Below are 22,437 nucleotides of genomic sequence, written 5' to 3' on the forward strand. Positions count from 1 at the left end.
CTCTGACTATCCGTGACTGTAACAAAAATGAGCAATGTGAGGAAAAACATTGCTGACTTTGGAGAGTCTAAAGACTGGAAAAATAGGAGTGTTTGAAGCAAGCAGCATATTTAGTTAGTATGAAGGAAAGCTCATGCAGAATGTGCCTATTTAATAATTTGCTCAAACCAGCCCTAAAATTTGAATGACAAGTTGTGTGCGTGTGTGATCTTTCAGATATGCATTGAAAAACCAAACGATGAAGTTGTGGATAGTGGAGTGTCTGTGCCTTAACTTGTGCCTTTTTGTTTTCCTCCCTCTAGAATCGGGCATCAGCATAGAGCAGTGTGAGCACGTGGTGTCCGAGCTCCAGGACAGCATGCGCAGAGCCCTTCACCTTTACCACAGGGTGAGTGGCTGAGTGACCTCACACATGGGCTCTGGCTGGGCTTCACAGCCCACAGGCATCTTACACACAATGTAAGTGCTTGCTGCCTCAGGGTGTTCTCTGGACTGTGATACAAGCTGCCTGGCTCTCTACTTGGCTGCACCTTTGACTTGAAGCAGCCATGCAGGAGCTCCTGATTTCCAGCTCTTGGATATTCCAATGGTTTCCTATGGTACTCTGAGCAAATCAATTAAGTTTTCAGGCTGCTTAGCCTGTAAACTGAAGATAACAGTATGCTCTTTTTCAAAAGGGTATTAGGGAATTAATTAATGGTGATGCAGTGTTTCAAGGATATGAAATATTATAGGAGCTTTGAGCTTTTATTATCCCCATCTGTTTTTTGTCTTTGATGCCTGGGAAAAGGATTAGTAAATGTTAGATACCATGGGAATCCAGCTGTGAGAAGGGCGTGCAGCCATTCGCCTGTCCCTCTCACCACCAGCCCAGAGTTCCATGCAGAGCAATAGAGCAGCTCTTTATTTCTTTGCTTAGCACTGATCTGTCACGTCTCCTGCAGTGAATGCGAGACTTTGATGGTGCAGCTCTGGCCACAGCACTTGCATTAGGTCTCTGACCTTGCTCTGTTCCTGGGACCAGCTGCATTTGGCAGACAGGAGGGACAGGAGACTGTGGCCCTGTGCTGCAGCTGGGAAACACAGTACCTCCTTAAGCCCACTATAAGGGGAACACTACCCAAAAATGTGTTTCCCATCTCTGTCCTATTGGAGTAATGCTTCTCGATTTTGTGCAACAAGGAAGTATTGGATGCATGTCCTGCTATATGTCTAAATGGGCAGTCTCAAATATTGAAGAAAAGTAGACTTGATTGGTCTGAAATCTTCATGGCTTCACTTCCCTAAAGGCCTAAAATTGCTTGCTTGGTGCTCTACCTAAACCCCAATACATTCTATTTTTTCCTCTCCTCTTTGTTTTCAGGTACTAAACGATACAGAATCTTCTACTGACAAAGATAAAATAGCAGGCCTCCTGACAGAAACCTTCTCCTCAATGAAGAAAGAATTGGACTCTCTGAAGGATGCAGAAGAGCTTCCAAAAGATAAGGAGGTACTGGTGAAGCCACAGGATAACACTAGCCCACTGAATGAGGGATGTGGTGCCAATCTACCAAGTCCCAAGAGTTTGGGAGATGAGCAGACACTAGCTTTGTTGGAACAGTACTCGGAGCTATTGCTGCAAGCTGTGGAACGACGCATGGACAAAAAGCTCTAAAGAAGGGTGGCTTTCAGGTGTTTGTGAATACACAGAAATAGTCACAAGAAGAGGACCACAGAGAGCTTCAGACCAATGCTACCATCAGCTGGTCTAGGGCTGGTGGGGATACCTTTATGAATTGATTTCCTCAGGCTCCAACAACTGACTTGTTCCAATTCCTAGCAATGTGCTGGCCACAGTTTTAATATTTGTTTCCCAACTGTCTTCAACTTCCTGTCTCTAAACAAAGTCTTGAAAGAGGAGTTTGGAGAAATTGTCTTGAAATTTCTTCATAGCCAGGAGGTCAGGATGTTTGACACCTAAAAATACAAAGAAAATCCAGTTTATCCGAGAAATTCTGAACTGCTGACTAAAAGCAAAGGAGTCCATGTGAAGCCAATCCCTTCCTCTCCGAGACTTCATGAGAATCAAGAATCAGACTTTTTATGGGTTTATTTATTAATTTATTTCTCTTGACTGTTGCTCTATGCCACGTTTGTGGCTGTTATCTTTGTCCTTTAAAAAAACTGTCAATCCCTTTGCCATATCCCAGCGAGAAACAATCTCTGTATTATAAATCCCTAACAGGGAGACAGGCTGGAGTGTCTGTGCAATTAATGAACTGTTCTTTGCTTAGATCTTGTCTTGCTGTTCTTGCTTTTCCTGCCTTAGTTTTGTTCCCTGCAGTAATCCTGCTGTTGTTATGACAACCCTGTCTGCTTTCCTATTGTGTCAAGATAGTCCCCACACTGAATTTTATCTGCATTCACCTCCAGGGAAAGACCCTGTATCCCTTGGGCCATGCTTTGGAGATTTCTTTATGAATTCATAAGTGGTATTTTTAATCTGGAATTTGATGTTACATTGATACTTCAGGCCAGGTTTTCTGCAGACATTTTAAAAATTGGATTTAGATACAATACAGAAGTTTGTTTCAGCCACTTTTCATGATTAGGAATTGGATATTGACTTTGATGTTTTTATGATTTATTTGTGGAGAAGTGACACTGAATAGCTGGTTTCCATCTCTTACAGTGTAACTCTGGTTTTGAGAGATCTTCAGTGCCACAGCTCATCTGTGTCATTCATTCATTTCACTGTGATAGGAAAATGTTTTCTCCTTGCCTTGACATGAAAATGGAATATTTACAGCCCAGCAAAGCTAGTATTCTCTTACCTTTTGTAAAGCTATTTCAAATCCCCTCAGAAAATTATTTCCTAATAACTTCAAATGAGATATTTTGGGGTGTGATTAACACCATTTCCCCTACTTCTCACCTCTTTGGTTTTCATTAATTTCTGGTCTAAGAAACAGAATCTTGTCTTCTTGCATTTGTATGTGCAATATTCTTTTTGCCTTGTGGAGCTTCTCTAAACCCATGCTAACTTGTGTCTTTTGTGGCTTAAAATTATCCAGTGATATTTTTTAGGTTAATGATATAAGCTAAGAAAAAAAATTTAAACCAATGAGATTCTTCAGCACCTTCCCCCTTATTCCCACTCCTTTCAACAGCAGGGGCAAATACACAAAGTGTTTTATTTCTTCCATCTCCAGTCTGTCTTGCATTTATTTTAAGGCAGAGCAGTGTAATCCCAGTTCATAAAACTGATGCAAGCAACAAGAATTTGGTGAGAGACTTTTAGCATCTGTGGAAGTCAGTCAGAGGCAGCCAGACTGCATCACTTGGTCACAGAGGTTACAGGGTGGAGGCAGTTTTCTTTACTGTCCTGGCTGCTGCCTCTCTGAAACCCTGTGGCATTTGGAAGTGTGGTCTGTTGACTTCTCTGTCTTTCTGTCACTGCAGATCTGCAGTGCAGACTTTTTTCTACTGGTCTGGCCAGACTGGCATAGGACAACCTGTTTCTCCTGAGTAACTCTAGGGCTAAATAATCTGCAGTTCTGTCTCTCTCCTTACAGGTTTGCTGCCTGATCATTGTCAAGTGCTTCAGGACATGGCAGTATGGGAAACACTTTGAGAACTTTCCAGCTCTGCCTGTAATTGAAATCTGCTTAATCATGTTTCACGTGTCCTTGCTAACCTTTCCTTCCATGGGCTTGTACTGAAACTTTAAAGAGGTTATTTTCTAGTCCTGTCTCTGCACTATATTGTGCTGAAGCAGCTGGTGTGCTTGGTCCCATGGGCAGCTTCTCTTGCACAGACAGGTTTTGCAAAGGAAGGCAAATTGGAAGCCAGAGAGGAAATTTCTGGCAGTTTCTCTGAGTGAAAAGATGAGCTGGAGATGCCGTGAGTGGAATGTGTGATAACAGTCGTGTTGGGTCTGTGATGGGAGTTAGTTAGTGGGTCAAGCTTGCTTTTGAGATGACCGGTTCCTCCACTTTCAGACTGTGAACATATGTCCTAGTATACAGGAAATTTCATGCTCTACTGGGGCCACAAAACACTCAGGAAAAATAGCAGTCCCTTGAACCCAGGTATATTTTGGTACTGTTGATAATGGTTTGAGGGTCCTTTATATTACTTCCTTGTGCAATTTTATACCATTTTATTATTTAAACATTGAGGTAGTGACAAAAAGGTCAGAGATGATACAGAAGAGCCAAGTGGCAAGAATGAAATTACCATAAAGATGAAGGGCAACAACCAGCAAAGCTGGCATGGAGGTATGAAACAAAGCTCCTTGGAAATAAATTGTGTGAAGTAAATCTGATTTTTAAGCTGATCAGAGAGGGTTTTGTTTCCTGGAATGGATTTTACTTGGGTTCGTGGCTGCATACCGAAAACTAGAGGTAAAATCTGATCAGAATGATGGTGAGAAAAGTGTTGGGCAAGTAGATCAGTTGGAGAATGGTTGTGTAGTTTAAAATAAATTTAGAATAGTATATGTAGGGCACTCAGGAAAACAGAGTAGAAGTAGAGATAGTGTTGGTCTGGAGAACTCCATTTGGCCAATACCTGTGAATGATACAATACCAAAAGGCTTCAGGAAAGTAGATATAGGAATTGGAGATGGTGATCTGTATTTGAAGGATGAATTGGAAGGAGTTTGTTTTTAGTATGTTCTATTGAGCCTCTTGCTTCTTCTTTTGCTGTTCTCTAAGCAACTATTTTTTTTCTTAAATGGCAAAGTCATGAGCTGCTTGTTTAAGGCTTTGATGTTTTGAGTTGATTAGAAGAAGCCCAGTAAAGGAGATGCTGGTGCCACAAGTTTGTTGCTGAGAGGAGTGAGGAGATAGTGTTGCTCTTTATAATTTAAGACTGATCCAACTAATTCTTCCCTGCTAACTTCCTATTGCTGGCAGTAGGAAATATTCCTAAAACCTCTAGTTTACAGAACAGAAAGAGCATAAATGCATTGCATTTGCACCTTGTGAACATGTTTCACTGCAGGCTGTCCATCGGACCAGGTAGAGAAATAATGAATGGTAACTGCCTGGGAAGTGAGGAGGCTTGTTGGAGGAGGTAATAAATTTGAGTCTATTCCTCTTAATGGCTTGTGAGCCCTCTTACTGGTTTGTGTGGGTGTTAGCATAGGCACAGCAAGATACCTGTATTATTTGTTTAACATAAAGCCTGAAAAAATAATTTGGACCTACCGATCCTCTTTACATGTATTTTCCCTCCTTCAACCTAACATTCCTGGTCAAAATGAGAAGTTTTAGGTTTCTTTTCCATCTTGTAAATAGTGCTGCTTTGCCTGTGGAACCCCTCAGTTTGTTTAAGGGCTCTCTTGAACTGGGACAGTAGGAAGGGCTGCAACCTGAAAGGGCAGCAAACTGTTATATTCCTGCTGCAGACAGGTAACACCTTCCTCCTCCCCATCCCTCAGCAGCACCCAGGAGCTGTGTGTATGGAAATCCGCCTTTCTTCCACCTCCTCTCTCAGGTTTTCCTCTCCTTTCCATTCGACCTCCCAGGTGATGACTGGGGCATGGCCTTACAGCAGCCCCCTCCCCAGCCTTCCCGTTTTGCAGACTTCGTCACGACTCAGAGGAATTGGGACGTTTCTTTTTGGGAGTAGAAACATACCAACTTAATTTTTTAAAAAGAACGTATATGTATATAATTATATATAAGGGGAAAAAAAAAAAAAAAAGAAATGCAGGTATTTAAACACCCTTGGTAAATTCATGCATGTATACAGTGTCTTCCCCCCAGCCCCTTGGATGTGTAGCATCCAGGACACTAAATGACAAAAACCTCATTGAAATGGCAGACAGGTCTTCTCGAGCGCCCCGAGAGAGCAGGTGCTTCCTTCTCTGGGTAAGTCGGGCGTGTCCCCTGTGTCAGACGGTGCTTGTGAAGGACACGGGGCGGCTGGGGCCGTGTTCGTGTCACAGGGGTCACTCGCGGGGCAGCCGCGTTCCGAACCAGCCGCGTTCCGAACCAGCCGCGTTCCGAACCAGCCGCGACCGCCCCGCGCGTCCTTCCTGCGCGCCGGCTCCGGGCGGGCACCCCCAGCTACCCCTGCTCCCCCTTCTGCACTGCCCTGCTCCTTCACTCCTTCACAACACGAACAGAAATCCCTTCCCGCTTTATTTATAAACGCGTGTTTTTATACCTTTGGCTTTAGGTCAAGTAATACTTGTTTTTTTTATTATTATTATTATTTGGGAAAAGAATTTAAAATTCCGTTTGTCGGGTTTTAATTTTTTTGTTGTTTATTTTTTGTTTGTTTTGTTTTTTTTGGTTTTTTTTGGTTTTTTTTTTGTTTTTTTGGTGGTTTTTTTTTTTTTTGTTTGGTTTTTTTTTTTTTTTTTTTTTTTTTTTTTGCACTGTGAGGCTCCCCAGGGAGCTGTTTTTAACTCTGTATCCATTTGTACTTCGTGTCTTAAACTGTTTCAATAAAAACGTGACCATTTGTTACCGAGCTGCGCCCGCGCTTGGTGTTCCGGGCGAGGAAGGGGTGGGCGGGGATAGGGGCGGGAAGCGCGGCGGGGCCGGGCCGGGGCCGCCTCCTCCGGGGCCGGGCCGTGCATGGCGGAGGGCGCGGCGCTGCGGGCCGTGAGGGGCTGCCTGGCCGCCTTCCCGCGGGAGGCCCGCGGTGAGAGCCGGGGCGCGGAGAGGGCCGGGGGGGAGGCCGCGGTGACCCCGCCCGGCCGGGGGGAAGGCCGCGGTGACCCCGCCCGGGCCGGGCAGTGGTGCTGGGCCGGCCCCGCCGCCGCCCCGGGGCCCGGCCCGCCCGGTGCTGCGAGCGGCAGCGGCGTGGGGCCATCAGCGGCACCCGCTGTGCTGCCGGCGTGAGGGTTCCGAGGTCAAGGTGAAGCAGAAAGGCCGCCGCAAAAAGAAAAGCGAAACTCGAGAAATCGGCCCTTTAATGGTTGTTTCTCTGTGTATAAAGCAGCAAAACAAAGCACTATTCCAGCTTCCAAAAAATCACCCTGTGGTGTCGCCTCTGTATGGGAGATGCACTTCCTGTAGCACAGGCCCCTCATCCCTTTATCCTCAGGCTCTGGCCTGAGGTTTCCATGTGTCTCTGAAACCCCCCTAACACTGGGTTTTAACAGAGGGATTCGGGATGCCTGGGGGGCACCTGAGGCCTGTGTGCGGGCAGGGATGCTTGTCCCGAGATGCTGAGTAACATTGTTTGTTGTCTGCCTGGACAGAGCTGGGCTGGCCGGAGTCCGTACCTTATCTCGATAGGCCTCCGTCCCCACTGGAGTTTTATCGAGAGTGGGTGAGTCCAAATAAACCCTGCATAATTCGCAACGCCATCAGCCACTGGCCGGCTCTGAAGAAATGGACCTCAGCGTACCTGAGGTATGAGCGAGCTGTGGAGCAGGACTGGTGTTCAATTTCAGGTGACCTCACTAAAAACCCCTTGGTTAATCTTTGCGTTTATTTGTAAGATTAGCTCGAATTCCTTCCTGGTTCTATATGAAGGTGTTCAGTCGTCCCAAGGTCAGGTGTGTCTTCCTTGCACACATACTGCCCTCCCAGTTCTGATGCAGCCAGGAGGGTGGGTGTTTTGCCTGTGTGCATCCAACAGACTCAGGCGCACCCAACTGGAGTGGGGCTGCAACACTATAAGAACAGGCTGACTTGTTTGTGACTGAGCACACCTTGTTTTCTTCAAAAAACTAAATGATGAGCATTTTAACAATGATTTAAATTTTAAAGAAAAGTCCTCCTTTAAGAGAAGATTTATGGTTAGACCTAAAATATATGGGTCTGATCTAATTCTATGGGGCTTAAAGCTAAGTATCTTATGGAACTAGGGACTGTTAGCCTCATGGGTGTATATCTATCAGTTTCTGTCCACCCCTTCTCCCTACTCAGTTGCTTTTGAGCATGTGAGCCTTTGGATTTGACTGATTTGAATGGCCACAATAATATCAAATGCTGCCATGATTGGTGAAAAGAAGTGGCTGAAGAGGAAGGACCCTCTGTCTACATGGAGGAAAAGGGAGCTCCTTTGTGAACTGTCCTGTTAGGAGAGAATTCAGAAAGGAAAAAGAAACTAGAGTTGCCTTGACTGCAGGGAGCAATTGAAGCAGAATGACAGAGTCCTTACCAGCCAGCAAAAAATCTGATCTAGAGACCCATCCATGGAAAGATAGGCATTTTATTTTTGCTGCCCTTGAAGCATGTTTTAAAAATAACCAGTATGTAATATAAGAGCTAATTGCAGGCCTGGATATAAACCTTTGTTTTGCAGGGAGGTGGTGGGTCCCAAGGTGGTAAGTGTGGCAGTGACACCAAATGGTTATGCAGATGCAGTGTTCCAGGACCGTTTTGTCATGCCAGAGGAACGCCAGATGCCTTTCATGGACTTTTTGGATATTGTGGAGAAGAAAGTGACCTCTCCCAACGTATTCTATGTGCAGAAGCAGTGTTCAAACCTCACTGAGGAGTTTCCTGAACTTGTCTGTGATGTGCAGCCTGACATACCATGGATGAGTGAGGCACTGGGTAAACCCTCTATTTCTCTCATATTCAGTAAATATTTTGCATGGAGCTTTCAAACAATCACACTAGGTACTACATGGTGATTTCTTCTCTTTCTGAATGCCACAGCTCAGTTTGGTTTCATCCTCTTAGAAAGCAGAAGTGGTAAAATACCTAACAGAGTAATCCAAGTTTTGAGGTTGAATTACTCTGGAATCAGTATCTCTGTTGTGTACTGGGACCCTTACAATTGGAAAAATGTCATTTAACCCTTCTTTACATCGAGTGGCTTCTCTCTGATCTGGAGTCATGTTCTGGCTCAGTGTTTGCAGTGTAGAAGGAGATTGTTCACAGAGTACTAATTGCAATGAAATCTGTTATAGTTATAAAGGAAGTGATAAGGCAGAAATTGGCAGAAAATTATTTAAAATGCTTTTAAAAACGACATTTCTTGTTGTTGTTGTTGTCATATCTCTTTTCCCTAACCATACAGGGAAGAAGCCTGATGCTGTGAATTTCTGGCTTGGGGAGTCAGCTGCTGTGACATCTTGTACGTATCCTATGTCACTGTAAATCTTCTGGTGATTTCAGCGCAAGTTTAAGCTGGCTTGTTTTGAGTTAGTGGCTCAGAAGAATGGTGTGGTTTTTCTGACAAGGCAGTTCTATTTTAACATGCTTTTTTTGCATTCTTTATTCTGCCCTTCTGCAGCTTTCTGCTGCTGTGTCTCTGGGTGCATCTACTTGGCATTGTGTCAGGCAAGGCACTGGCAATTTGTTTCATTGAATGCATTTGCTACAGCTTGATATTGTGACTTTCCCACTGGTTGCAAGAGGGAGAAGCAGTCTGATAATAATAAGGAAAGCTGATACTTTCAGTTTACTGTAGTTTCTGCTGCAGAGAAGTAAATAGCTATGATTTTCTGTCTTTCTCCACATTTCTTTTTTTTTTTTTTCTCAATCCTAGTACATAAAGACCATTATGAGAACTTGTACTGTGTGGTATCTGGAGAGAAATATTTTCTACTGCATCCACCAAGTGACCGTCCCTTCATCCCTTATGGTACATCATTTTGGTGTGCAGTGTGTCTGAAGATTGAAAGGAGGATAGACTAAAACACTGAAAGGTGGAAAAAAAGGAAGCTGTGGTAACATTTTGATCTTTATGCAGTGTTACACTTTCCAGTGTGAACAGAAATTTCTTCTATTTCATGCTGAAGGTAGTTTGTAATACAAATGTTATTCTGAGGCCAGGTTTTCCAGTCCAGTAGAGTAATGAGCTCATTAATTCACATCTTGAGTCGTGTGCCCAGTTCTGGGCCACTCAATTCAGGTAGGACATTTAGATACTGAAGTGAGTCAAGAGAGGGACATTAAAGGTGGTGAAGGTTCCACAGGGTAGTTCCTATGAGGAGCAGCTGAGGGAGCTGGGGGTTTTTTAGCCTGAAGAAAAGGAGACTCAGGGGAGAACTTATCACTCTCTAGAACTCCCTGAAAGGAGGTTATACCCAGATGGGGGTCAGGCTCTTTTCCCAGGCAACCAGTGACAGAAGGAGAGATAATGGTCTCAAGCTGTGCCCAGGGGAGGTTTAGATTGGACACTGGGAGGAATTTCTTCCCATAAAGGGTGATTACATATTGAAATGGACTGCCCAGGGGGATGTGCCTGGAGGTGATTAAGGAAAAGACTGGATATGGCACTTAGTGCCATGGTTTAGTTGGTAAGGTGGTGTTCAGTCATAGCTTGGACATGATGATCTCAGGTGATCCCAGATCTCATCTCTTCATATCTTTTCCAGCCTAATTGATCCTGTGATACTCATGGCAGTCTCTTCAACTTTAGAATATTTAAATTATTTAAGTATTTTGTCAGTGTTGTAGCATGTCATCTTTGATGTTTTACTTGTTTGGATTCTGACTACCTGCTTTTCTCTAGGAAAAAAAAGAAAGCCAGGAAGCAAAAAATTTAGTTGAATTTTAATGAAATATTCAAGCTACTAACTGAATCTCTGACAACTGAGAAATGAAGAAAGAGGTTCTTATGGCAGCATTGCTTCACACTGCTGGTTTTCTGTTTCTTTATGTTGCTTTCTTATGTGCACAGCAGTAGTTACTATTGCAGTGTCACCTAGAAGATGAACAGCTTAACTTTATGCCTCATAAGACTTAATTTTGCCATTCCTTGGCTTTCAAACCATCAGACTAAGTGAATGCAGAGTGCTATGATACAAATATAATTTTGGCTAGATGTGTGCTGCTATATTTTTTTTAATGTTTTAATTTTGTTTACAACCTTGAATTCATAGGATCACAGAATGGTTTGGGTTAAAAGGGATCTTGAAGATCATTGAGTCAATGCCCCTGCCATTCAATAGACCAAATTACTCAAAGCTCCATCCAGCCTGACCTTGAGCACTTCCAGGGACAGGGCATCCACAACTTCTTTGGGGAACTTGTTCCAGTGCCTCATTGTTAAAAAATTCTTCCTTTTATATAAACTAAATCTATGCTGTCTCAGTTTGATACCATTAACCCTTTGTCCTGGTCTTGGTAAGAAGTCCTTCTCTGTCTTTCTTATAAGCCCCTTTTAGGTACTGGGAGGCCAAAATGAGTTTTCCCTAGCACCCTCTCTTTTCCAGGCTGAGCAACCCCATTTCCTCAGCCTTTCTTGGACAGGTGGTGTTGTATGTGAATGTATGAAATATATGTGTGTTGTAGGAGTCCTACTTTGTTAAACAAGTTACTGTTAAAGCACAGAACAGAGATAATGCTTCCATTCCACAGTGTGTAGCAAAAAGAGAATTCTATCTTTTTGAGCATTAGGTTAATTAATGGAGAGAAATTGTCTCAAGGGAGGGCTTAGAAAACCACATGTGCTGAAGCAATGAAAGAAAAGCAAACAGCAGTATCTGGAGCAATTGATGAGCCCTGTCAATTAAAATTAGAAATGAAAGGCTGGCTACAAGCCACTAATAACTCCTGTGAGTGCCTATTTGGTAGACTGACCTAAGATGAAACACCCAACTATAGAATGATGTGTAAGTCAGGGGTGCATTTATGACTTCTGAAAAGGAAAGAAGACAGTTACTGCAACAAAATATGACTGGGATACAAATGGGCTTGGAGGAGAATAAGTATTATTCAGACTGACTGGAAAAAAAGGTATATTAAGAAACTGCATAAAATTTGAAATGAAAAAGGGAAGGATAGTGAGTACAGGAAATTGAAAATGGTTTTGACTTAATTTTTCTTGGTGAAAGTGTGACATGCACTGCAATTAGGTCTCTGAATTGCGTAATTTAATTCTTTCTCTGGTTCCAGAGCTCTATCAGCCAGCAACCTATCACGTATCAGAAGATGGTTCATTTGAAATTGTGGATGAGAAGACCACAGAGAAGGTAAAAAGTTTATAAAGAATGCAGTTAATACAGTAAGGAGAATTTGACGCATTGCTGAGCCCTCAAACTAAGCATATTGATGGATATTTAGAAATCCTTTTTTACTGGGAAGAGAATGCCCAGATGTTTCACTTGTATTTTGCTGTTTGCAAAGGATACTCAGCTTCCAGAAAAATCTTTTACTACACACCTGAAACCATTAATATCATAGTGTTGCCTTGCACCAGACTTGAATAGATCCACTAAAGAGCTTTTGAATGCATCAACAATAAAGGAATTGATTTAATTATGCCTGAAATAGATCCCTCTACATTCACTTTCTTTTGACCTTCTACCTAGGTCCACAGTTGTATCACCCAGTGCAATAAAACATACCTGTCTGAATGAATAAGTTGTATTTTCTTATAGTAGCAACATTTATTTGATTAAAGTGTTTAGATCTGGAGGCACTTTACAAACCTCAGCAGAATATTAATCCCTTGCCTTTTGCATCTGCAAAGTGTGAGTAATGTATAACAGAACTTGAACTGGGGCTTGTTCAGTTTCCAGAGTGGTTCTCATGGAATCTCATTCCTGTAATGCAGCAAGGTTGGAATGCTGAGGTTTATAATTCTGTAGGGCAGAGAAAGAATTTATGCAGGCAAGAGGGACTTCCCAGCAAGGAGGGGTGTTGTAGCTGCTGGGAGAAGTATTACACCAGAGAGCTAAAGAAGAAGAAAAGAATTTCTAAAAAGAGTGGTGCAGGTAGAGTGTTTAAGTACTGAATGTCAAAGGAACAAGCAGCTTAAGGGGCTGGAGGTGTTCTGAAAGAATGCCACGAGACTGCAGTTTCATGGATGACGTTTATTGCCTTTTCTCTGATCAGAAATGCGTCACTGAAGGAGGCACATCTTTGCATCCTTGACCTATTCCACACTGAATGTGGAAAGCTGTGTAGCTGGACATGTTTTGCCAGACAAAGTACATGTTTTGTAACCTAGTGAGTTTGATTTTCAGTTGTTTTTCTGGAAGCTTGCTGGAATTTTTTGCCAGGGTGAGTATACATATATACACATATACACACTCTTGCCTTTAGGTGCCCTGGATCCCTCTGGACCCCTTGAACCCAGATCTAGAACTGTACCCAGAGTATGCTCAGGCAAAACCTTTGCAGTGTACAGTGAAAGCTGGTGAGATGTTATATCTGCCTTCTCTCTGGTTCCACCATGTTCAGCAATCACATGGCTGTATTGCAGGTAAAATGGACAGTATTTCCAGATAAGTTTTTGAACTGTGGTGGGTGTGCAGATGGATATTCCACAGCAAAGCATCAGTGGGATCAAAGTTTCCTTTGTTATCTGCCTCTCTGCAGAAGGGAATAACAATCTTGACAGATCCCATGGGGCAGCCTCCTTGCAGCCTGTTTTGCTTATAATTCATAGTTTTGCCAACACAACATGGAAGATAGTCTGTTTTCATATGAGCTGAAATCTTCTCTGACCCAGGCTCTTGCCTCCCTAACAGGGTTGTGTTTGTGTTAATGTTCCCCTGCTCTTACCAGAAGTCTTGTCATCACTTTCTTTGTAGGATTTATCATCCTCTCTTTATCTCCCTTTTTTTTTTTCTCTCCTCAAGTGAATTCCAGAATTTCAGTCAGTGCTCATTTGGTACATAGGGAGGGGTGGGGATGGTGCAAAGTATTATTGTTACGTTTTGCAAGTTTTGAAGAAGAGATTTTTTCTGGAATTTTTGCTTGTCCTTTGTGTGGAATAATCCCGATTATGCTGTTCAAGAAAAAAAGTTCTTTTGAACAGCGTAACATTAGTATTTGTGTAACACGGCAAATATTGCAAGCCCTTTTTTCAGTTCTTGTGATTCTGTGAGAAAAAGACAATCTAGCAGTAAAGTAGTAATTCTGATTTGTTTTTCCCAGTGCTGCTGCATCAGTCCTTAAAGATTTTTTTTGAAAAAGTGGAGTTGTTTCCAGCTGCAAGCCCCTGGCCACTTTTTATTTCCTCTGTTTTGCAGAAATACCAAGAGTTTGAGTTTATTTGTCCTTTAGTCTGTTAACTGCAGTACAGTCTGTATGCACTTGAAAAATCAATATTGTCTGGGTCTAGTCTGGTGAATGTCTGAAGCTGGAGCATATCCTCCTCCAAGAAGCGTTAGTCCAATACAGTGCCTGGCTTCATTTTCCTAGGAGACATACCACAAAATTAGCAAGAGAAGCAGAATTAAAGCACTGTCTGATTGGTGACCACTGTGAGGTAGTGGTGAATTTGCCATCCTTTACCCAGGAAGAGAGGTTCCCATCCAGATATTAAACTTTGCAATTTGGTACTTTTTCTCTAAATAGAAGCATACTGTTCCTAAGGTTTTTTGCTGTCTTCTGCTCCAGTGAATCTCCAGTGCAGAGTCTGAAGTTGCTTTGGGTTAAGACTTGGTTGCACTGGCAGCACTGTTGAAGAGCTCTGTTGTTTGCTTACATTATTTTTGTCTGTAGTCAAAGCTTTGCTCATTTCAAAGTTCAGTCAATAATAAGGAAAAGCCTGTACTAACTGAACTGTGTATAACAGTCTATGAACACATTTGTAAATCATTACATTCTAGCCTTGAAATGTTTTCCCTTTTCTTGTCTCCTCAGTGAATTATTGGTATGACATGGAATATGACATTAAGTACAGCTATTATCAACTACTAGATTGTCTCACAAAAACTGTGAAAATGCTGTAGCAAAAGTGGGAGACTCGAGCTTGTGATGTCTGTTTCTGATGTGATACAATCATCAGCATCTGTGACTGGAGTACAAACATGATTCCCCCAAAAATAACTGAACATTAAATGATGGTCAACAACGCCTGCTGAACACATCGTGGCTATTTTTCTTTGAGTCCAAACCAATTAGCCAGATTTTTTGGCTTGTAAGTAGAACTTTGATAATAGGATTTTTAGGCCTTTGCATGTTACTTCGGGTGAGCAAAATAAAATGTGAAGGGAGACAATCCAGATTTTGAAAATCCCAAAACAGAAGCCCTGACTGTTCAGATCTACTGATTGTTTTCATAACAACCCAAGTGGACAAGGAAGCATCTCCTCTATACATCAGGCTGCAACAGTCCAACGTTGCCAATGCATTCTGCTTAAGGCAAAAGTCTATCCTGTTGTAATTCTCTAAGTTCAGTGGCTATGGTGTTTTGATGGTGAGAATCTACAGCTTCTGCAATAAATAGGTCCGTTTAAAGCTTATTTCTGTATTAATTTTTTTTTCGAAGTAGACAATGGCTGAAGGACATCATGCAGAAGTCAATGTTGGCTATTTTCCAATAAAAGCAACACATTTTTATTGCTGCTTTTTGTTTCTTTTCACGGTTGTATTTAAACGTAGCTGCATTCTCTTGCACCCTGAGGGATGGTTTTAGAGTTGCTCTGCCAGATCTGCAATTTATCTGCATATCTGTGGCCTCATGGCCTGAGGTGTGATTCTGCAGCTTGTAAACTCATTGGTTGTTTCCCTCCTTTATTAAGGAATAATAAGCAGCCATTAATTGCTGCTTAGTGCATGGTCAGGCAAGTTGTTTTAACCAGGAGCCTGGTTCAAACAGCCACGATTCCTATTTGTATTCCACAGAATGGGATGAGACTACTCACAAGTCTGAGATCCCCAGGGTAGGACTAGAAGGCTGTTAAATTCACAGACATTGCAAAAATGTAGTAGTATTGTTTATGGAAACCTAAAGGTGATGTTTATTGTCAAATCTTCAAACAGTTCATTAAAAACATTATCAATATGGGGAAATTAATTATTGGGAAGAAAAATACAGTGATTGTTCTACTTTGTCTGTTTCTTTTGCTTTTTTGAAGAAACATAGCATGAAGTTTCATTTGAACTCGTGGTGCTTACCCAAAATTGCAGAAAGCTTGAGAGGGATCAAGAGCAGGCTTTGTTTCGTGGCTAGATTAAGATGCCACGCTACTTAGGCTTTCCAGCCCGTTTGTGTTTACTGTGCCCTGGCAAAGTCTCCCAAGCCAGTTCTGCAGTCAAATCTGGAATTTCCTGCAGCTGGGGGGCGCGGCAGTTTGGGTATCTCTTTTTGCTGCCTTTGAGGTTTTAAATTTATTCTCTCTCTGTAATCCGAAGTGACAGCGCTCGCCCAGAACAAGTGACAGCTTGTGCCCGGGCAAGTGGCCGGTGTCCCCGTGCCACCCGAGCCGGAGAATCTGGAGGGAGGCGCGCTCTGAACTACGTGTCCCAGCAGCCTGTGCCGGCCGACTGAAGGAAGTGGTCACGATGATCCCTCGTGGACTTTGAGCAGAGGTTTTAGTCCCGAGGAGGGACAGGTCGCTGCGGCTCGTGTCTCACGCAGTTGCGGGTGCCCGTGCCTGGCCCCAGGGAAGGGCAGCAGCTCTCGGTGCGGCCGGGCTGCGATGGCGGCGCGGCTGTCCCTCCTGCCCTCCCGCAGGTGCCTGTTCGATGACCCTGTGCAGATCCGTGTGGCCGGGCTGCAGCCGCAGCAGGCGGTCACCCTCCGAGCCAGCCTGCTGGACGAGAGCGGGGAGCTCTTCCAAGCCCACGCTCTCTACAGGGCTGGGAGCAGCGGGGAGCTGGACCTGAGCCGCTCCCCAGCGCTGGGGGGCAGCTATTTGGGAGTGGAGCCGATGGGGCTGCTCTGGGCTCTGCAGTCCAAAACGCCCTATAAGCGGCTGGCAAAGAGGAACGTCCTGACTCCTTTCTGTGTGGACTTGGAAGTGTATGAGGGCCACGGGGACATGAGCCGCTTGCTGGGAAAATACACCCATGAACGATGGTTTTTAGGAGAGGGGGTGAAGAGGATTTCGGTCAGAGAAGGTCGTCTCAGAGCAACCCTCTTCCTCCCTCCTGGTGAGTTTTAATTCCGTTCTGGTTTTTCAGGTATGACTGACAGCACGTATTATGCCCCGTGGTCCCTGAATGCACTCAGCAACCCAGAGCAGAGGCTCAGCCAACACTTCCTGTGCTTGTGCCTGGTCCAGGTACCTGGATCATCACAGCAGAGCAAAGAGGAGCAGGTCTTGCCCAGGCGGGGCAAGGGCCAAGGCAGGGGTGTGGCGGTGCAGGGAGGGCAGCAGTGATAACACAAACTGTCTCCTGGTTGTTCTAGTTGAGTGCCTTGACCTCTCCTGCAGTGAGAACTTTGTCCAAAAGTGTGTTTATTTCTTAGCTTTTCTGTTTAGCTGACAGGACAAAGAGGCCCCTGGTCCTTGGCAGAGCTGTGATGTATGACAGCTTTGGCTGTGGAGTAAAGAATGACAAGGCATGGTGGGAGCACTGGATTCAGGCTGCAGCCAGCCTAGGCTGAAGAACTCAGCAGCTGCTACAGATCTTCCTTCAGGTTCTGGACCTGTTTCTCTGTGTCTCTCTTTAGCTAAGGAAAAGCCAAAGAAAGATGCCTTTTCCTGAATGAGCAGCTGGACTGCATGGGATACTTAGGGAGATGGAAGACAAATGGGAAAAGCAAGATCTTTAATTAAACAGGTGCTATATTTTACAACTCTGTACATAGACAGTGCTACGAATGGATCCTGTGCAAAGCTGCTTTAAGCCTGAAGTGTTTCTGTTCCTTGAATGGCACTTAAACATTGCTATCTTGCTCTGTAATTAACAATCAGCCCTTTGCAGCTGCAGCAACACCACATCTTGTAAGGGAAATCTGGCTATGAGAATGGGCAGACCAGCATCAGGAAAGGAAGGTCCTATTGCTGCAGGAGGGTTAAGGAGCTCAGGGATAGTTACTCAGATCTTACTGAAGCTTGAATTGGCACAGGTCAGTTCTGACATTTGTATCTTTCATAACCCAAGTATCCCCTCCATGGCATAACTGCTAGCATAGGAAGAGCCACTCCTGCAGTAATACTGTTTCTTCATTGATCCTCAATGGCCTGAGGACTTGTAGGCCAATGCCAGCTGAAATTCAGCATGAGAGAAGGATGTCCAACCTGTGAACTTCCTATAATGAGTTCCTAAGAGAGAAAAGAAATGTGTGAATTTAGGTAGTTACAGTCATTTTGTGCATTCCTGAGAATGATACCCACCATTGGAAAGCTCCAGAGGATGATTTTCTTCTGATATCTACTCTCTTGACATGTGCTGAGGGGGCACCACGAAGGGACACCCATAGGAACTTTTTGTTTGGTTATGTATACACTCTCCTTTCATTGCAGGACCTGGCCCATTCCCTGGACTTATTGATTTGTATGGATCTGGAGGAGGTCTTATTGAATACAGAGCAAGTCTCCTGGCTAGCAGAGGCTTTGTGACTCTGGCTCTTGCTTACATGTCCTTTGAAGATATCCCTGCTATGCCAGAGGTTCTTGAACTGAGCTATTTTGAGGAGGCTGTGAATTTTTTGCGGAAGCAGCAGCAGGTAAGAGACAAATTCTGGTTCTCTTCCTGAAACTATTTTCCAGTTTGCTAATCTGTTCCTAGACTAGAAGTACAAAATTGCTTAAGCAGGAAATAGTAATTTTTTTACTAGTTTTGCATCTTTTAAGATTGTAGAATGGAAAAAATCCTTTGGAGTTTTTACTGTTTCTGAGATATTACAGGCTTTTGATTCTGAGTAAGTTTTGCAGGAAAATAATAAACCACTCTAATAACAGAATACTTTACAGCTGTAGCACTGGAGGTGTGACAAATCTTAAGAAGCTGAGACTGAATTTGAACAAGTGTGTGGGACAAGAAAGAGGCTTTATAGCAATGTATTATCATACTTAACTCAAAAGTGACCAAGAGAAATCAAGTAGCATTTAAAATTTTAATGCAATGCTACTTAATGTGTATTTGTTTTGCAAAATTATTTACTTTCTATCACATGGACGCCAGGATTGTAGGCAGTGTGAGAACAGAATTCAGCTTTGCCCGTTTGTCTTGTTCCTCAGAGAGCACTGAAACATCCAGAATTCAATGTGAAGGGCCTTCACTAGAAATAAGATGATTTAAAATGCTATTGGGCTCACTTGGCCTCAGGTGTAATGAACATTATGTCTTCCAAGACAAAACAGAAAATAACAGGTCAGCTGTAAGAGAGTATAGAAAAAGCTGCAATGAAGAAATCCAATGCAAGTAAACCCAGGAAAAAGTGGCTTGGAGAGAGGAGCAGTAGGACACACCGTACTGAGAGCAGGCTGAACTGGGATGTGGAGGGAGCAAGGACACTTTTTCTATACAGGTCACCAGGAGGCAAATGTGCTACAGGAGGAGAAATGTTGAGGAGCTGTAGAATTCACAGTCCCTCAGCAGAGGGATAGATGAGGGAGTAATAATAACCTGAACAGAGAGAGGGAAGGGGCAGAATATGAGTGGTCATAGCTGGATGAGTGAGAAAGAAGAACTGAAGAGGTTAAGTCAGCTCAGGGAATAAAGAGAAGTTAATAATACTGTTTTCATAATTCTGTTTCAGGTGAAAGATACTGGGATTGGTGTTTTGGGCTTGTCTAAAGGAGGTGATCTAGCGCTTTCCATGGCCACATTTCTACCTGGCATCAAGGCAGCTGTCAGCATATCTGGAAGTAGTTTTAATTCCTTCATTCCCCTGAAGGGGGATGGCTTCACTCTTCCTGTCCACCCATATGACTTGGGAAGGATGAAGATCAGTGATGAGTCTGGACTAGTAGACTTTTCAGATGTCTTACATGATCACATGGACCCAGCAACTTGGGATTGTCGCATTCCTGTGGAGAAGTCCTTAGCCAAGTTCCTCTTCTTGTCTGGCCTGGATGACATGAACTGGAAAAGTGACCTCTATTGCCGGGATGCTGCTCAGCGCCTTCAGCAGCACGGCCGGCAGGTGGAGTTTTACTCCTATCCTGGAGCAGGGCACCTCTTGGAGCCACCATACTTGCCTCTGTGCAAGGTTTCGATCCACAGGGTGCTCGGGATGTTTGTGCATTGGGGAGGGCAGTGGAGGGAGCATGCTAAAGCACAAGAAGATGCATGGCGCAGGATACAGGCCTTTTTCTGGAAACATCTGATGGACTCAGACATCCCTAACTGTAAGCTGTAGTGGAAGCTGGGATGGTATTTCAGCACTCACTGGATCTTGGTATTTCAGCACTCACTGGATCTTGGAAACTCACCAGAAGTTTCCTGGACTGCTTTCCTTTAAACCCTACTGTTGCATAGTTGTTTCTTTTCATTCCCCAAATAATTTCCCATTTTTTAGTTGAATTTCAGTTGACTTCTGGCCTTACCTTCACAGTAGATTGGCACCATCTGGTCTGTGCTGTAATCTAAAAACAACCCAGCATCCCATCATCTAAATCGCATTTGTGCTGAGCTATCTTTGCTCTCAATATGCAATCATCTCCTTTCATAAGAGGAAATACTCTCCTAGGAGGAGTTTTCCATTTAATGGTTTAGTCTTGTGCCTTTAGCTAACCTAGATATAAACAGCATTTTTTTTGGACAGCACATTAGTACACTCATCTTTCCTCCTGGTATATTGTTTTCTCCCATTTCATAGTAAAAATTTGCAGTAGTTCTGATCTCAGCTAAGGGAAGAGGCACTCTTCTGGCTTAATCTGAAGTGCAGTGATAACATTTTTTTTTCTGGTACCTCAAATCCCAGAAGTGAATCTTACCCAGGTTACCTAGGTTGTATCTCCTGGTGACTCCATAGAAGTTCCGTATTAGGGTAAAGTTTTGCACTCAGTGAGTGCAATGTGCAGTGTATCTGTGTGTGCACAGTTTGCTTTGAGATTATCTGAATGGAGCCTTCAACCACCTGTACACCTGTCAATACATTAAGGAATAATCCTGGTGTAGCCACAAGCTGTTACTTCACCTGATTGCAGAGGTTGTGAGCAGGAGTCCATACCTTCTTCTGGGAAGAGAAATGATGGAGTCTGTGTTTTTGCACAGTGTTCAACATGGGGGTGATACAGATGTGCCAAGTAATTGCTCTCATATGGTCAAAAGTTTGTCTCCATTTTGGGGGTGAACAGTAAAGCCACTGCTGCTGAGTTCCCAGGAGCCCAGTGCAGTGGGCTGCCTCAGTGGTCCTGCCACTATAGCAGACAGCTGTGGGCTCAGTGACAGCTAAGAAAGTGCCACTCTTCATGAGAGGACTGACCTCACCTTCTGGGAAGAATGTGCATTTTCTTACCCTTTACCAGTGTCCAAACCTGCCAAGGAGGGCTGTAATCTACCTTGTGCTTTTGTGGGTTAGTGGCAAACAGCAGCTACATATCAAACAGCATCAATGGGCCAAACTGTCCCTCCTGGAGCAGTCAAGACTCACAATCTGACCACAGAAGCAATCAGGAACTGGAAGTCTCTGCATTGCACTGAGATAGAAAAATCTTGCCTTTGACAGTGTAGTTCTTGGTTTCCAGTTCCTGCTGAGACAAAAGCTCTGTAGGAGCCTGGATCCTGCTGAGGGAGGAACCATGCCCTTAGTTTTCTTGCTTCAGGCGGCAATGGTTACTCAAAATGAGCACAGTGGCCCTCAGAGGGGACTCTCTCATACAATATACTCAACACAGACTGTCCCTTCAGGTACTTCTGGTTTTCCTGAACCCCCTGTTCCTCACACTGGTAGATGGGTACCACGTAGCTGAAGGTGTGAGTAGTTAGAGTGGGGACATCTCTCTCCTGCTCACCCATACTGGTCTCTTTCTTGATTTCTGTTTGTCCCTTGTGTGCCTATGTCCTGCATGGACTGTGATTGTTCCAGGTGTTTAGGGAGTGGGTAGGACCTGGCAGAAGAGTAACACGTAACAACAAGGAAAGTCAAACACACTTAAGCAGCTCCGTCTGAGTAAGGGACATTTTCTTTTTCCTCATTTTTCTGTTTTATTGAAGCAGTCAAAAGACCCTGGGTTTCTGATCCACATTTTCCTCAGACTCAGGGCCTTAGGCTGTGAGTTTCTCTGTGGTATTAATAATTCTGTTATTTTATTTTTACTGAACACAGTGAGGTTTATACAAAACAGTATGTTGTTTTCCAGCCTGTGGGATAATTCATATCAATATATTCTAATCCCTTCTGAGGGGAAACAGCTTTCCCAGCCTTCAATGGACAGTTGACAGATCTATACTTTGAATTACAAAATTGTGATCTTCCAAGAAAATACGTTATCTATAGGAAACTACCGTCACAAATAAAAATACTTTCTAACAGTAAATTAACAGTGTGGTCAGTGATGCTTTCATCCTATTGTTTCGTTGTCACATTCAGCAGTCAGGTTCACAGAAGTGTTGAAAATAGAGGATGAAGGGACTAACTAGTAACTCCATCGATGACAGCAAAACATAGGACCTCTTTGTCGCCCTGGAATGAAAGCTTTGCTACTCACTTAAAAGCCCTTTATTTATCACTTAGATGGCATCTGACAAGAAAGACTGAAAAAGCTGATTTAGCTGAGCAGCTCTGTGCCACATACAGGAAAATATTCAAGGCAACTCAATTGCACTGGGAATACTTTTAAAATTAAACTCAAATTTGAAACTTATCCTCAGGAAATAGAAACGGGAAACTTGTGTCAGGCTAATATAAAATAATTGGAAATGGCTTAATTTAGTGAAACACTTGTACCTGTTC

At 43.5% G+C, this 22,437-nt stretch overlaps 3 protein-coding genes across 7 annotated transcripts in view; all 3 read left to right on the plus strand.

Moving 5' to 3' along the window:
• Positions 1-6,468, plus strand: part of MAPKBP1 (mitogen-activated protein kinase binding protein 1) — a 98,706-nt gene extending 92,238 nt beyond the window's left edge. For all 5 annotated transcript variants that reach the window (XM_088166990.1, XM_088166992.1, XM_088166993.1 and 2 more), the window contains 2 exons: positions 303-388; positions 1,364-6,468. In XM_088166990.1, coding sequence (XP_088023116.1) covers positions 303-388; positions 1,364-1,657 — 380 coding nt within the window. In that variant the 3' untranslated portion in view covers positions 1,658-6,468. The remainder of the gene's footprint in view (positions 1-302; positions 389-1,363) is intronic.
• A 78-nt stretch (positions 6,469-6,546) lies between these two features.
• On the plus strand, positions 6,547-15,205 carry JMJD7 (jumonji domain containing 7). Its single transcript, XM_014869264.2, has 8 exons — positions 6,547-6,642; positions 7,205-7,358; positions 8,257-8,510; positions 8,980-9,036; positions 9,451-9,546; positions 11,805-11,881; positions 12,957-13,116; positions 14,505-15,205. Exons 1-8 carry the CDS (start codon positions 6,576-6,578, stop codon positions 14,591-14,593), a joined length of 954 nt encoding a protein of 317 aa, XP_014724750.2. The 5' UTR covers positions 6,547-6,575; the 3' UTR covers positions 14,594-15,205.
• Positions 15,206-15,343: 138 nt separating this feature from the next.
• On the plus strand, positions 15,344-22,021 carry LOC106848987 (acyl-coenzyme A thioesterase 1-like). The gene is made up of 3 exons (XM_088166994.1): positions 15,344-16,739; positions 18,059-18,261; positions 19,297-22,021. Exons 1-3 carry the CDS (start codon positions 16,286-16,288, stop codon positions 19,897-19,899), a joined length of 1,260 nt encoding a protein of 419 aa, XP_088023120.1. The 5' UTR covers positions 15,344-16,285; the 3' UTR covers positions 19,900-22,021.
• Positions 22,022-22,437: the final 416 nt, after the last annotated feature.

Source organism: Sturnus vulgaris, chromosome 6, assembly GCF_052056855.1.
Source record: "Sturnus vulgaris isolate bStuVul1 chromosome 6, bStuVul1.hap1, whole genome shotgun sequence".
Lineage (NCBI taxonomy): Eukaryota > Metazoa > Chordata > Aves > Passeriformes > Sturnidae > Sturnus > Sturnus vulgaris.